The sequence below is a fragment of the Temnothorax longispinosus genome, chromosome 4 (assembly GCF_030848805.1).
Source record: "Temnothorax longispinosus isolate EJ_2023e chromosome 4, Tlon_JGU_v1, whole genome shotgun sequence".
Lineage (NCBI taxonomy): Eukaryota > Metazoa > Arthropoda > Insecta > Hymenoptera > Formicidae > Temnothorax > Temnothorax longispinosus.
This window is the reverse complement of record NC_092361.1, coordinates 12,733,428-12,745,971: the sequence shown is the minus strand read 5'-3', so window position 1 is coordinate 12,745,971 and position 12,544 is coordinate 12,733,428. Positions and strand designations below refer to the sequence as shown.

The 12,544-nt window shown below is 40.5% G+C and overlaps 2 protein-coding genes across 2 annotated transcripts; one reads left to right on the top strand and one right to left on the bottom strand.

Moving 5' to 3' along the window:
- Positions 1–1,551: 1,551 nt before the first annotated feature.
- Positions 1,552–3,961, bottom strand: LOC139812422 (homeobox protein MSH-B). The gene is made up of 2 exons (XM_071777226.1): positions 3,294–3,961; positions 1,552–2,284 (listed from the first exon to the last, which is right to left on the bottom strand). Exons 1-2 carry the CDS (start codon positions 3,801–3,803, stop codon positions 2,210–2,212), a joined length of 585 nt encoding a protein of 194 aa, XP_071633327.1. The 5' UTR covers positions 3,804–3,961; the 3' UTR covers positions 1,552–2,209.
- A 2,826-nt stretch (positions 3,962–6,787) lies between these two features.
- On the top strand, positions 6,788–12,538 carry Adss (adenylosuccinate synthetase). Its single transcript, XM_071777216.1, has 6 exons — positions 6,788–7,735; positions 8,924–9,026; positions 9,416–9,779; positions 9,857–10,249; positions 11,828–12,084; positions 12,162–12,538. Exons 1-6 carry the CDS (start codon positions 7,538–7,540, stop codon positions 12,209–12,211), a joined length of 1,365 nt encoding a protein of 454 aa, XP_071633317.1. The 5' UTR covers positions 6,788–7,537; the 3' UTR covers positions 12,212–12,538.
- Positions 12,539–12,544: the final 6 nt, after the last annotated feature.

Sequence of the window (12,544 nt, the reverse complement as noted above, 5' to 3'; positions counted from 1 at the left end):
CTCGCCTTTACAATTATTCGTCTATTACCACTTATAACTATCTCACACGTTCAATTCGCAACCACTCTCGCACGCCACCTAACCAAGTCCTAATTAATTATACGATAATTGTCCTTAATTCAATTTTTTCCAAGTTAAGCAAAAAAAATTAATGATTTTTTATGTTAGCGAAATATAGTACGCAGGTATTGTTTGATATAAATTATTATACTTAATAATTACTTTAACATAAATTTACTTTATTTAACATCACTTTGACTTTATCATGACTTTTTATGTTCTGCATGCTTAGATGAAATCGAATCATTTAGGATCAAATTTAAAACGATTTTACAAGGGGACAATCAACCATTGACCCCTTAAATTTGGCTTAAATATATGTCACAGTACACCTCATATTCACTAATACAAGGTACAGTATAACTCTGCCCAAAATGCGCAATAATTTATGAAATATATAATGTTTAACAAGTTTTTTAAATATTAATGATAAATAAACCATGCCTACTCAAAGAAGTTGCATTCATAAAATGCGCTTTGTGCAAATTAATATAAGTAATGTGTTTTAACCAGTTAAGGTCGAATAAAAAATTTCTATTTATTATATGGATGCTATTCTCAATCTTACTTCGTGGAATGGAAAAATACGATGTGAATCATGTTTATTCTTTTTATTCTCCATATCGTACATTTTTATTCCGAAAAAAATTCCTTTGTAACGTGGAACTCTCTTATCATCTCGAGCAAGATTATAAAGCTGTTTGCCACGCATTCGATGATTTACAACGGAGAGTTTCCTCTTTCGAACATAATTGTGATAATTTGCTGTTAGACGCTAGCGTGATTTTTGATACGTTCGAATATCGTTGCAACTTCGATCTATACTCCGTCCAACGAGAAATCATGGTTGATCAAACATAAATAACGATAGGGCACAGAGCCGCAACAAAGTTGTTCGCGTTAAATTATTTTTATTTTTAATAGATATTGTCCAATACTATTAAAAATAAAAATAATTTAACGCGAACACCTTGTTGCGGCTCTGTGCCCTATCGTTATTTATGTTTGATCAACCATGATCTCTCGTTAGACAGAGCCTGTTTCCTTATGTAGCTAGAAATAAAATCATGACAACTTTGGGTAATTATTTACAAAAAGACCCCACTCGCCAATGACCTTGATCTTGACATATGTTGTGAAGGTCACCTTCCTGAGTGACCTTCAAAAGTTTTTAGCCGGCGGTCGTTATTCGTTAAAAAGTTATTAACAAAAAAAGTTTCGAAAATATAGCAGCTATTTTGAGTATTGGAAGGCATAAATAACTAATATATATGTCGAAATAGTTCACGCATACACTTTTCACGCAAACCGAGGTTCACGCACACCCCCCCCTGCTTTCGGGGGAGGTGCGGTAGCCCCGAAATAGTTCACGCATACACTTTTCACGCAAACCGAGGTTCACGCACACCCCCCCCTGCTTTCGGGGGAGGTGCGGTAACCCCGAAATAGTTCACGCATACACTTTCCACGCGAACCGAGGTTCACGCACACCCCCCCCCTGCAGCAGGGGGGGGGTGTGCGTAAACCTCGGTTCGCGTGGAAAGTGTATGCGTGAACTTTTCATGCGTGGAAAGTTAATATGCGAGATGCCACATAGGTTAGTTGACGCGCTTTAAAAGTATTTAAGTGTTTAAAGCGCGTCAACTAACCTATATATGCACTTATATATACTATATTTTCCAAACTTTTTTTGTTAATAACTTTTTAACGAATAGCGAGCGATGGCTAAAACCTTCTGAAGGTCACTCGGGGTCATGACCTTGACAACATATGTCAAGGTCATTAAAATCGGTGAGGTCGCCAAACTTTTTTTTGTTAATAACTTTTTAATAAAAAACGACCGCCGGCTAAAAACTTCTGAAGGTCATTCAGGAGGGTGACCTTGACAACATATGTCAAGGTCAAGGTCATTGGCAGGTGGGGTCTTTTTGTAAATAATTACCCAACTTTGCGCTATTTAGAGTCGTAAACGAGTTTATTTGTACAAAATGTCGAAGGACACGTAATAAAATAGTCGTGGCACTGGAAATCAAATTTCGGAATGACATCGCGGTCCAGACCCGATGTACTTATCCGTCTATCGCTCCGACTACGAAATTTCCTCGATCTTCCAGAAGAACCATCGCCGATTTTCATCGTCGTTGTCGAGTCATCGTGCCGCTATCGTGGAATTCAACGATTCGCGTCTTTGCCTCGCTCGGCGATTTTGAAACCAGATCTTGATCTACAAACACAAGAGGAAATTTAGATTTCTATAATCGCTTTTTATGGATCGCGATCGCAGTGGACTGGCCGCACGGGACAACTTCTTTATTTATCAGCAACAGAATAGGGATATGCTTTATCCGTGTGAAGATTACCGCGACGCGACGTCGAAATCGAATACGAATTATACCCGCAAATCGAACGAGACAAACGTGCAAAAATCGTAAATGACAATAGGAGTTAAGTGACACATCGTTTTAAAGATTTTTTAACTCTTTTTACGTTTTATTTTTTTTAATTTGGACAAGTGTTTCTCAAGAAACGGCATTTGGAAGTTTTATATCCATTTTCTACACGGAAAGAACGGTTTTGCTGAAGTATCTAAAAATTTATATAGCTATAGATACAGATCTGAAAATAATTTTGTTGCACCATCAAAATAATTATAGTAGGTCGCTGAAGTATGATGATAATGCTGTAAAAAATTTTGACATTTTAGGTATCAGTTTGAGTGTTCTATATAATTATTTTAATGGTGCAACAAAATTATTTTCAGATCTGTATCTAGCTAAATTTTTAGATACTCCAGCAAAACCGTTCTTTCCGTGCATCAATGCAAATTAACTTTAATTTCGGTTTAACTTAATTTTTATTTTTTTCTAATTTTTAGAACTAGAAAAACATAAAAGATAAGTTAATCTTTAAATACGCAATTTTTCGTAGCATTCTGAGCATTTTTTAAATAAATAATGTCGTTCTGGGTCTTCTAATCCAGAATTAAGGAAAAGAAGGGTTCGAAGGGCCAGAGAAGGCCTTTTATAGATATGCAAAGCCGCGCATTTTCAATAAGGGAGAGTAATATATGGAGCATCGAAAATCGTTTTGCATATATGCAAAAGCTGTGCACTTAAAGATTAAACCGAGATTAAAATTAATCTACGTTGATAGAGATGGACATTAGGTACAAAAAACTTATGGATTGTGATCTCTGCGACGACGAAAAGGAACGACTCTTGCAACCGACGTACTTTGCTCTGCGGCAGTCGCAGCGTCGCGGACATCTCGACGACGTCGTTCCTGGACAGGTAAGCGCCTCTCCGGTATCTATCCTCCAACACTTGCAGCTGGGACGAGGAGAACGGGATGCGGGGATGGTCGCCCGTTCGTCGCTTCACTCGTCTCTCGGCGAGGGACCTTCTGGGCAGTCTCGGCGGTCTGTACCGGGTATACTGGAGCCACGTGAGATCGGTCCGTCGCGTCGCGTTCTCGCCGTTGCGGTCGCCACTCCGCTGTCGCTCATCCGCGACGGTGACGAGAGCGTCGCGACGCGTTCTGCCCAGCGTGTCACGCTCCCCGCGAAGTCTCTGTGTCCGTTCCCCGGCTTCCGTTTTCCGCCGCGAGGAATCGCATTCCGGAGACTCGTGCCGACGTTTCCGCGCGACGTCGACGTTGGTGCCCGGCGGCGGATCGTCCGCGAGTATGCGGGCTATGCTGAAGTCCGTGGTCCCCGTCCACGAGTCTCGTGCTTCGCTCGTCATCCCGAGAGTCACTAAATCTTCCGAAGGACGAACCCTTCGCTATATATACGCGGTACATACGTATTTGGGGTACCACTCGTGGCGGCGCACACGCCCGGGCCCCGTGGGGCACGTACCCCTCCTTCTTTTTTTTTATGAGATTCATCCTCTTTGCGGGCAGATCCAAATTAGACGCATAGTTGCACCGTGCGATGGCTATCGCCGCTACTCGCACGACAAGGGCCACGCTTCGGTAAACGCTGTGTACCTGTCTCATTGTTGCAGCATGCTCTTATACCAGTGTATTATCTGCGATCTGACCGCATATTCCGGCTACTCCCTAGGTAATAACAATGTAATTGATACTCTGGTAGCGAAGGGAAATGGATCGCTGACGCGGGGTGGAGAACGGATCGGGGGATCGAGAGCCCTGATTTCTATAGGGCAGATGTCCCGGCGCACTGAGGCCTGTATAATTAAAAAGCCACGGGGGTCATCTTAATCCGGTAATATATCCATCTTGTTGATGTAAATATTGAACAGCGTGCGGGGAACATGGCCTCGGTATATTGTTACTTTACCCGATACACGCGCGATCTCTCTCTCTCTCTCTCTCTCTTTCTCTCTTTCTGCGCTCTTATGTTAGACGATACGCGAACGGATCGGGAAACCGTTGCCTTGCTCTACTACTTGCTCGGAAATTTGCAATTTCGAAACCTGTCGCCCTTTTCTTTCGCGTCTTCACGTCTTCATCCTGAGAACTTTCCCAGACAGAGCCAAATCTGTCGGAAACGGCCGACCTGCCGCGATATTCCGTCATCGTACTCCGTTAGGAGATTCCGCTACATTTTCTTCTAATGAATCCCTCCCGCATAGGAAAGATCTGGCATCTAATTTTTTACCCACAAGGATGAGAGACTATACTAATATCAAACGATGAAAGTATAATTAATATTAATAAAGGATTACTCAAAGCAAAGAAGGAAACGAACTCGATTTCTGCAGAAACTTTGAAAAATTGTTTGCAGCCGAAACGGTCTTAGAAACGTCACGACGTCCACAGGTGAACTTCGTTACATCTTACCCGGCGCGCGTACCGCTGACATTTTGCAAGTCTGTTGAAAACATATTTTACAAAGTGTTGCCGGAAAAAAATAATTCTGTTGTTGTATATTTGTAGTGACAGCAACAAAATTTAGTTGATGGAATTAATTTTACGAATTATTTGTCATTAGAGCAAAATCGATTTTGTTGCAAGAATAGCAAAAATTTATTGAGTGTATTTGTCTTTAGAATCACGTTAATTTGCTATTGAAGCAAAATAATATATTTTCAGTAAATATATTTGTTATCGGAGTAAAATTATTACTGCTCAATAGTCTGTCGTTTCATTGAGAGAAAAGAAAAAATAGGGGGAAAAAAATGCTGAGGCAATATTAACTGCGCAGATTCCTTGTACCCATGCGCTATAGTTGCACATACGCACGCTGTGTCCATGAGCACGTGCGATTTCTGAATGAACGAATGTTGTATTCTATGAATATTGTGTCGTTGTATTCTCCTTCGTCCTTCCTACAAAAAAGAAAGTTCACCGGTTCCACTACACTTATTATGTATCGCAAAGAGCTTGGCTCTGTGTTGATGTTTGCAGATCTCAATCAATCTCAATGTTCACGAGATTCCTCATTTAGAGATAACTACAAACGCAAGAGTCGCATACTTTCAAGTAATATCTGTCTGTTCTACTTTGTCTGTATATGTATAGCAATAATGATTCGAGGCTTGCTAGATAGTTGGGGAATGCTCGAAGAAATTACGTCAAAATGATATCGCTCATACAGTCAAAATATGTCGTTTATTTATACAAATATATGTTGTAATCGCAAATTTAACCCTCCGTGTGCATACGTGGGTCTACGGCGTCCGAGCCAAAATGATATCTGCTCATAACTGTAAAACTTGCAAGCCTGCCAGAAAATATTAAATAAATGATGTTTATCAAAATGTCTATAAAATCGTCAATTACAATGTAGACAAATGTTTTGTGAATTTTTTCAGATTTTTAAAAATACTTTAAGGTACCTAATAGGGAAAAATAGCGTCAAACGTGACAGATTCACGTATGCAATGGCAAGGTACCGAAAAAACATATGCACACAGAGGATTAATTTGCTCATACAGTCCAATTAAATTGTTCCTTCAGCGAAATCATCTGTTTAAAGTTTAAACTGTTTTGCTCATGTAGCAAAAAAATTTTATTGTTAATCGTTGTTATGTGGCAAAAAGAATTTCATAGCCTGAACAAGAACTACTTTGTTCTCATAGCAAAATAATTCGTAGATTCAGCAAAATTATATCCAGCAAACTATAGTGTGATGAGTATTCTTTTAACATTAAATTGTTACAACGGCATAAAATCTTCTGTGCCAGCAAATTATTCTTCTCCATGTTTGCTTGCAAATTTTGTCGGCAGAATGCCAGCAAGAATATAATAAAATCTAATGAAACAGTGGATTAAAGGTGAAGAAAAGTCGCATTGGAATATTTCATTTAAATGATTACGAAACGACCGGATTACGTTCGATTTCTGTCATTAATCTCTGTTGTTAAATTAGCGGACAAAACGGGGAAGTTTACTTAATGCCGAAATGATTGACGCCAATTTAATCGAAATTCCAACTAAATCCGACTAAATCTGCTATCAAATTTACTAATAATATTTATCGTAACAAACTACGAAGAGATATATCGTCTGTCTCGCTATCTGTTTAAATTTAAAACAAAAAAAAGGACAGATAAAGACGTCAAATTTACATATCGAGCGCGCGCACAGTAAATTATCCTTCAAATTATCGCCGTCACGCAAACAGACTCTCGGTTTCGTCAGCGAGATCGGGCGTATATAATATTACTCCGTAATTGCGTCATTGCGCGCGGAAATAAATCCGCCTCGCCGCGCGCGGAGAAGTCGCGGTTTCCTCCTTCGTGCGTGTCTGGTGTCCGGAAGGCCGACGACGCGGCACGGCATCGAGCTTCCCAGACGATCTGACGCGACGAGTCACGTGCGCGAGTAACGGGAGTAACCTCGTATATACACAATCTTGACATACGATCCGCATGAAGAGCGCAATAACGTCGAGGTCGAGGGTCGAGGTCGTCAAAGCTGAACCGCGCGGTTGCATTTTCTTATGACACATTTTTTTTGTTGGCGCAGGTTCTTACGAGAAGATAATTTTTAATTTTCTCGTTCCTGGTGGGAAGCAGAGAAGCGATGTCTGTTGTCGATCGAGGTCTCACCGATCGAATCGACGCACGTGACAGCCCATAACGGCGCACAGCGCGGTCAGCGAGGGATGGAAATTGGAAACCAGTCTTAAGCCGGATATATAGGTTAGGTTCCGCAGAGTCAGCGCGGCGGCGTGGCGTGGCGGAGGCGAGAGAAGGGCGAATAGCCGGAGCCGGAGGCCGGAGGCCGGAGTCGCGGGAGGGGTGGACGAGGGGTGTGGAGGGGAAGTGCGCGATCGAAAGCGGCGGTGGCGGGTGGCGGCGACTCTTCGCCCATGATCGGCACGATCGTCTCGACTAATTTCCGCCGTGTTCGGTGTCAGCTGTTCCCTTGGCGAGAGAAGGCCGGATCCCGTTTGCCGAACGGCAACGCGCCTCTCGACGTTTCTCGCGAATTAGCGGCGGACGTGCGATTCGACGATCAGTGACCGTTCGTGTGCGTGCACCCGCGTCCGAGAACATCCGAAAATATGGAGCAGCAATCGCAGGCGAATGGAAACGGCGCCCCGGTCTCGCCGAGGAAGAAACAGCGGACGTCCGTCGTGACCGGCGGCTCCGGCTCCATATCGAAGGTCATGGTGGTCCTCGGCGCGCAATGGGGCGACGAGGGCAAGGGAAAGGTCGTGGACATGCTGGCGATGGACGCTGACGTCGTTTGCAGGTGTCAGGTACTGTTTCCATGAATTTCATGTCGCGTTTCGGACCCGCCGCGATCTCCACCGGGGGAGAAGAGTCTTCCCTTCCGCGGAATGCGAACGATGGCATGCGACGGAGATTGAATGCGGCCCTTTAAAGAGACCGATATTCCCCGAGCCCTTTCGCGTTGACGATTGATTATGGGGCGGCAGGGGGAGTGAGGACTAGGTTAGTTCGGACACGCGATTCTTTAGAAACATTTCCCTGAAAGTACTTAATGCTTGGCATCCGTTGCCCGTCGGATGACGAGCGAGCGTTCGCTCTTGTCACCGGCGATACGAAAAACTTGGGAGTTTTCCATCCCATTCTTCCTGCAGTTTTATTTTTAGCCGCAACCGTCGGCGCGTGTCACCTGACCTGGTGCTGGTGCGCGAGTATCACAAACATATAACCTGACGTTCTGATATTACATAATTAACGACCGTAAACGAAATGTATTTCCGAACGAGGGAGAACCGACGAAATTATCGTCTTCACTATCTTTATGATTAAAAAACCAAAAAAGACGACAAATTACTCTATGGCCTCCATATTCCGAACGCACGTTTATCGATAAATGCGCGCATTTATCGATAAAAGAGCGTTCAGAATATGGGCCTATTATCTCTGTAATTTTTATATCTTTCGCATGTCATAAGAGAACATGGAGCTTTTTATATCTTTCTCAAGGACGGTCTACTCTACGCAATTAACGACGGAATCAATGTTCTGAATAATTAATCTCGTTATGCTAATATAAGGCAATCAAAATTGTGTAACATCAGCGTATTATGCATATTTGCATTCATATCTCTGCGGCAGGAATAGTATCAGCTAGAACAGATGTATATCGAGAAGAAATATTGCGATTTGAATGAATGTACTCTGTTTTCTAGTTTAATGAATAATTATTTATATATTTCTACAATACATATTCAATATGAGATTACTCATATAAACATTTTTTTCTTTTCCGCCCTCTTTTTGTCGTTTATTTTTAATAGGATAAACGTTTCTAATGTACTCGTATATCCGCATTTTAATGCCATTGTTTATGTTGGTGGCAAAGCCTTCGTTCACTTTTGATTTGCAATTCAATAAATCGGGTCGCAACGCGATATTTCCCGTCATAAATAATGGCGAGTGGCCCTGGTTCTTCAAGTATTAATGTAATTTCGCAGGGAGGAAATAATGCAGGGCATACTGTAGTTGTAGAAGGTGCTGAATTCGACTTTCACCTTCTGCCTAGTGGAATAATCAATCCCAGATGCAAATCCGTAATAGGTAATGACTTCAAATCAACCAGTAAAATAAATCGAGCTATAGATATCCTGGTTTGTGAGGAAAGTAACAATGTCTCTGTGATGATTTTAATGATTAACGTAAGATGAAAGAATGTAGAATAATTGCTTCATGACAAGTGAGACAAGTGAAGACAAATGAGACGCTAAGATCATGGATATATGAAACAGACAATTATATTCCACTTGTATTCCTCATGTAGGTTACTCTCTATATCTCTTGGCATATAGATATTAAATTGTTGATGATATAACTCTGAATAACTCTCTTTTAAATATTGAGAATTATATATATATATATATATATATATATATATATATATATATATATATAATCCACTATTATTCATTCAGACTCTCTTTTGTTTACAGGCAATGGAGTAGTGATTCATTTACCCGGTCTGTTCGAAGAATTGGAAAAGAATGAATCTAAGGGACTCAAGGACTGGGAGGACAGGCTTATAATATCAGATCGAGCACATATAGTGTTTGATTTTCACCAACAGGTCGATGGATTGCAAGAACTGGAAAAAGGCACGCAATCATTGGGGACTACGAAGAAAGGTATAGGGCCGACGTATTCGAGCAAGGCTAATAGAAATGGACTCAGGATTGGAGATCTTCTCGGAGACTTTGACAAGTTCTCCCAAAAGTTTAATACCTTAGTTACATCGTACCAGAAAATGTTTCCCGCTCTGCACGTCGACGTTAAGGTTGAATTGGAGCGTTACAAAATGTACGTATAATGGTCGTTTTCCAATCGAATCGTATCGTCCAAGCGTTTACAATACACGGCTGATTTTTTCACTACAGATATTCCGAACGTATAAGGCCGTACGTGAAAGAAACGGTACAATATTTGCACCAGGCTTTAAAGGATGGCAAGAAGGTTTTGGTGGAAGGCGCCAATGCAGCGATGTTGGACATTGATTTTGGAACTTATCCGTATGTGACAAGTTCGAATTGCAGTATAGGTGGAGTATTGACAGGCCTCGGCTTACCTCCTAGCACAATCGGCGAGATAATCGGTGTCGTGAAAGCTTATACTACCAGAGTTGGCGACGGACCTTTTCCTACGGAACTTTTAGATTCTACGGGAGAACTGTTGCAAAAAAGAGGCCACGAGATCGGTGTAACCACAAAGCGAAAGAGACGCTGCGGATGGCTCGATTTACCGTTGCTCAAGTTTACGACTTTGGTTAATGGGTGTGTAAAATATCTCATTTAAAAAATGTATTTTAATAGCTGCTTGATATAAATTGTATACATATATCATAATATGTCGCTTTTACCGTAAGCTAGTTCAAAAAAGCCAAATTTTAGGAGTGTGTAGTACTTCATCGGGGGGAGTAGTGGGACGCGGGGGTTCTGGCAACAGCGCACTAGTGTTTGAAGTAGTGGGAGAGAAGGGGATTGCTCTGATTGGTCGCCGCGTGTATAGTGCGTGCTGCTGTTCACGTCGTTCACGACCGTGGCAGTCTAGCAGACGAAAAATCAAGCAATTTATGCTTTAATAATTAATTTTTCTACGAAATGTGCGGTAACCTTCCCCTTTCTTTCGCTCATTTATTTGTAATTTATTAAGTTACATGTGCATATTTTTTTTTCTTTATCATTTGCATTTTTTCTTGCACTTATTTCATTCTGAAGGTATGCGCAATATGTCATTTCCCATAAGAACCTATGTTAAAAATGCAGCCAGTTTCATGAAATTTTAATGTTGTTCTGGAATGCAAAATAGAATTATGTGAATTTTTTGGGAATTTTTCACCGTCCCGATTTGAAAAAAATCTACTCCAAAAATTTAAAAAGTACAATTTTTGGAGTAGATTTTTTTCAAATCGGGACGGTGAAAAATTCCCAAAAAATTCACATAATTCTATTTTGCATTCCAGAACAACATATTAAAATTTCATGAAACTCTCTGCATTTTGTTGTAGCCATCGAACCTCCTTAATAAGCATTACTCCAAAAACCATTTATTTCCGAGTTATAAAGCATTCGATGTATTCTCCGTTTATTTCACATTTATGCATTGTATTTACATGCGACTGCTCGTATACTCGGCTCGAGCTTCTAAAGTTGATGAATGATGAATATTGTCGGCGTGTTTGTTAAAAATTTCAATTTTCTGTGTTGGTTCATCTACGAATAGCCCTCTATTATTATTGTACATCAATTATTGTTTTATTTAGCTTTGAAACGATTAATTGTTGACAGTGGTCTAAGAAATGATTGAAGAGCATGGTGTACGCCACATTGGATGAACTGATACAGAACGTTGAAAACGCTTGTCTACGAAATGAACCTGAAATCTTTGAACGTGTTCGATTCCTCAATGAGAAAGCGTGCCGAAATACGTGTTGAAATGAACGGAAGACACATCAAACATCTACTGTAGACATAGAGATATAAGAATAGAGTGCGCAAGCGAGCTGAAAAAGCGATATAGGAATAGAAAGAGAAAGCTGTCTTTTCGCGATAGGAATAGAAAGAAAAAGCTTTGCCTGACAGAAGGGGCCCATACTGCAGCGTTCCTTTTCTATTCCTATATCGCAGCCTCTTACGTGCTAGCATATGACTTGCGCACTTTAGTCTTATATCTCTATGGCTGTAGATTAAATTTATTCTTTATTTATTACAGCAGAAAATAACTCGGAAATAAATAGTTTTTGGAGTAATGCTTATTAAGACTTTTCGGTTCGTTTTTACGAGTACTACACACTCCTAAAATTTGGTACGATCTTTTTTGAACACTGTATACATCGTTGTTTCTTATTCTAGATACACCTCTATATGCTTAACAAAGCTTGATATCTTGGATACGTTACCGGAGATAAAAATATGCGTTGGATATCGGTTAAATGGGAAGGACATAGATTATTTTCCAGGCAGTACTTGGGAATTAGCAAAAATCGAACCGGTGTATAAAACGGTCGAGGGTTGGCAATCTACTATCGAGGATGTGCGTTCCCTAGATAAATTGCCGCCTAATGCACACAAGTACATACAAATTATAGAGGAATACTTAGATATTCCAGGTAGATGTTTTTTTAATTCATAATATGCATTTAAATCTGCGAGTGAATTCGATATAGAATATCTTATTTGGTTACAGTCAAATGGATCGGCGTAGGAGCGGGACGGGAAAGCGTAATCGCCCTCTGACGACACACGATCCACATAATGTTACTTAAACGCACGGCATTAAATGTATTATTAATTTTAATTCTATCTGTAACGTTTGCAATGCAAAGCTGATGAGCGCACATGCGGCATATTGTAACACTAAGTTTTCAGCGAATGTAGTATTAATCTTGAATCTGAGCAATGTGTAATTATAACAGCAATGTGAATGATTAGTCATTTTGTAGTCGATATCTAACAACAAATAAGCCGAAGATTATTTTTAAAAATGTTCGTTATATCGTCCATTTATTTTAAATGGATATTCTGTTTTATCAAAGATATATTAAAGTATTTTTGTTTCACCAATTTATT

Coding starts and splice junctions, on each gene's coding strand:
- LOC139812422 (XM_071777226.1), bottom strand. CDS start 3,803: ATGACGAGCGAAGCACGAGACTCGTGGACGGGGACCACGGACTTCAGC. Junction 2,285..3,293: donor TGCGACTGCCGCAGAGCAAA/GTACGTCGGTTG, acceptor TTGTGTTTGTAG/ATCAAGATCTGGTTTCAAAA.
- Adss (XM_071777216.1), top strand. CDS start 7,538: ATGGAGCAGCAATCGCAGGCGAATGGAAACGGCGCCCCGGTCTCGCCG. Junction 7,736..8,923: donor ACGTCGTTTGCAGGTGTCAG/GTACTGTTTCCA, acceptor GTAATTTCGCAG/GGAGGAAATAATGCAGGGCA. Junction 10,250..11,827: donor TTTACGACTTTGGTTAATGG/GTGTGTAAAATA, acceptor TTCTTATTCTAG/ATACACCTCTATATGCTTAA.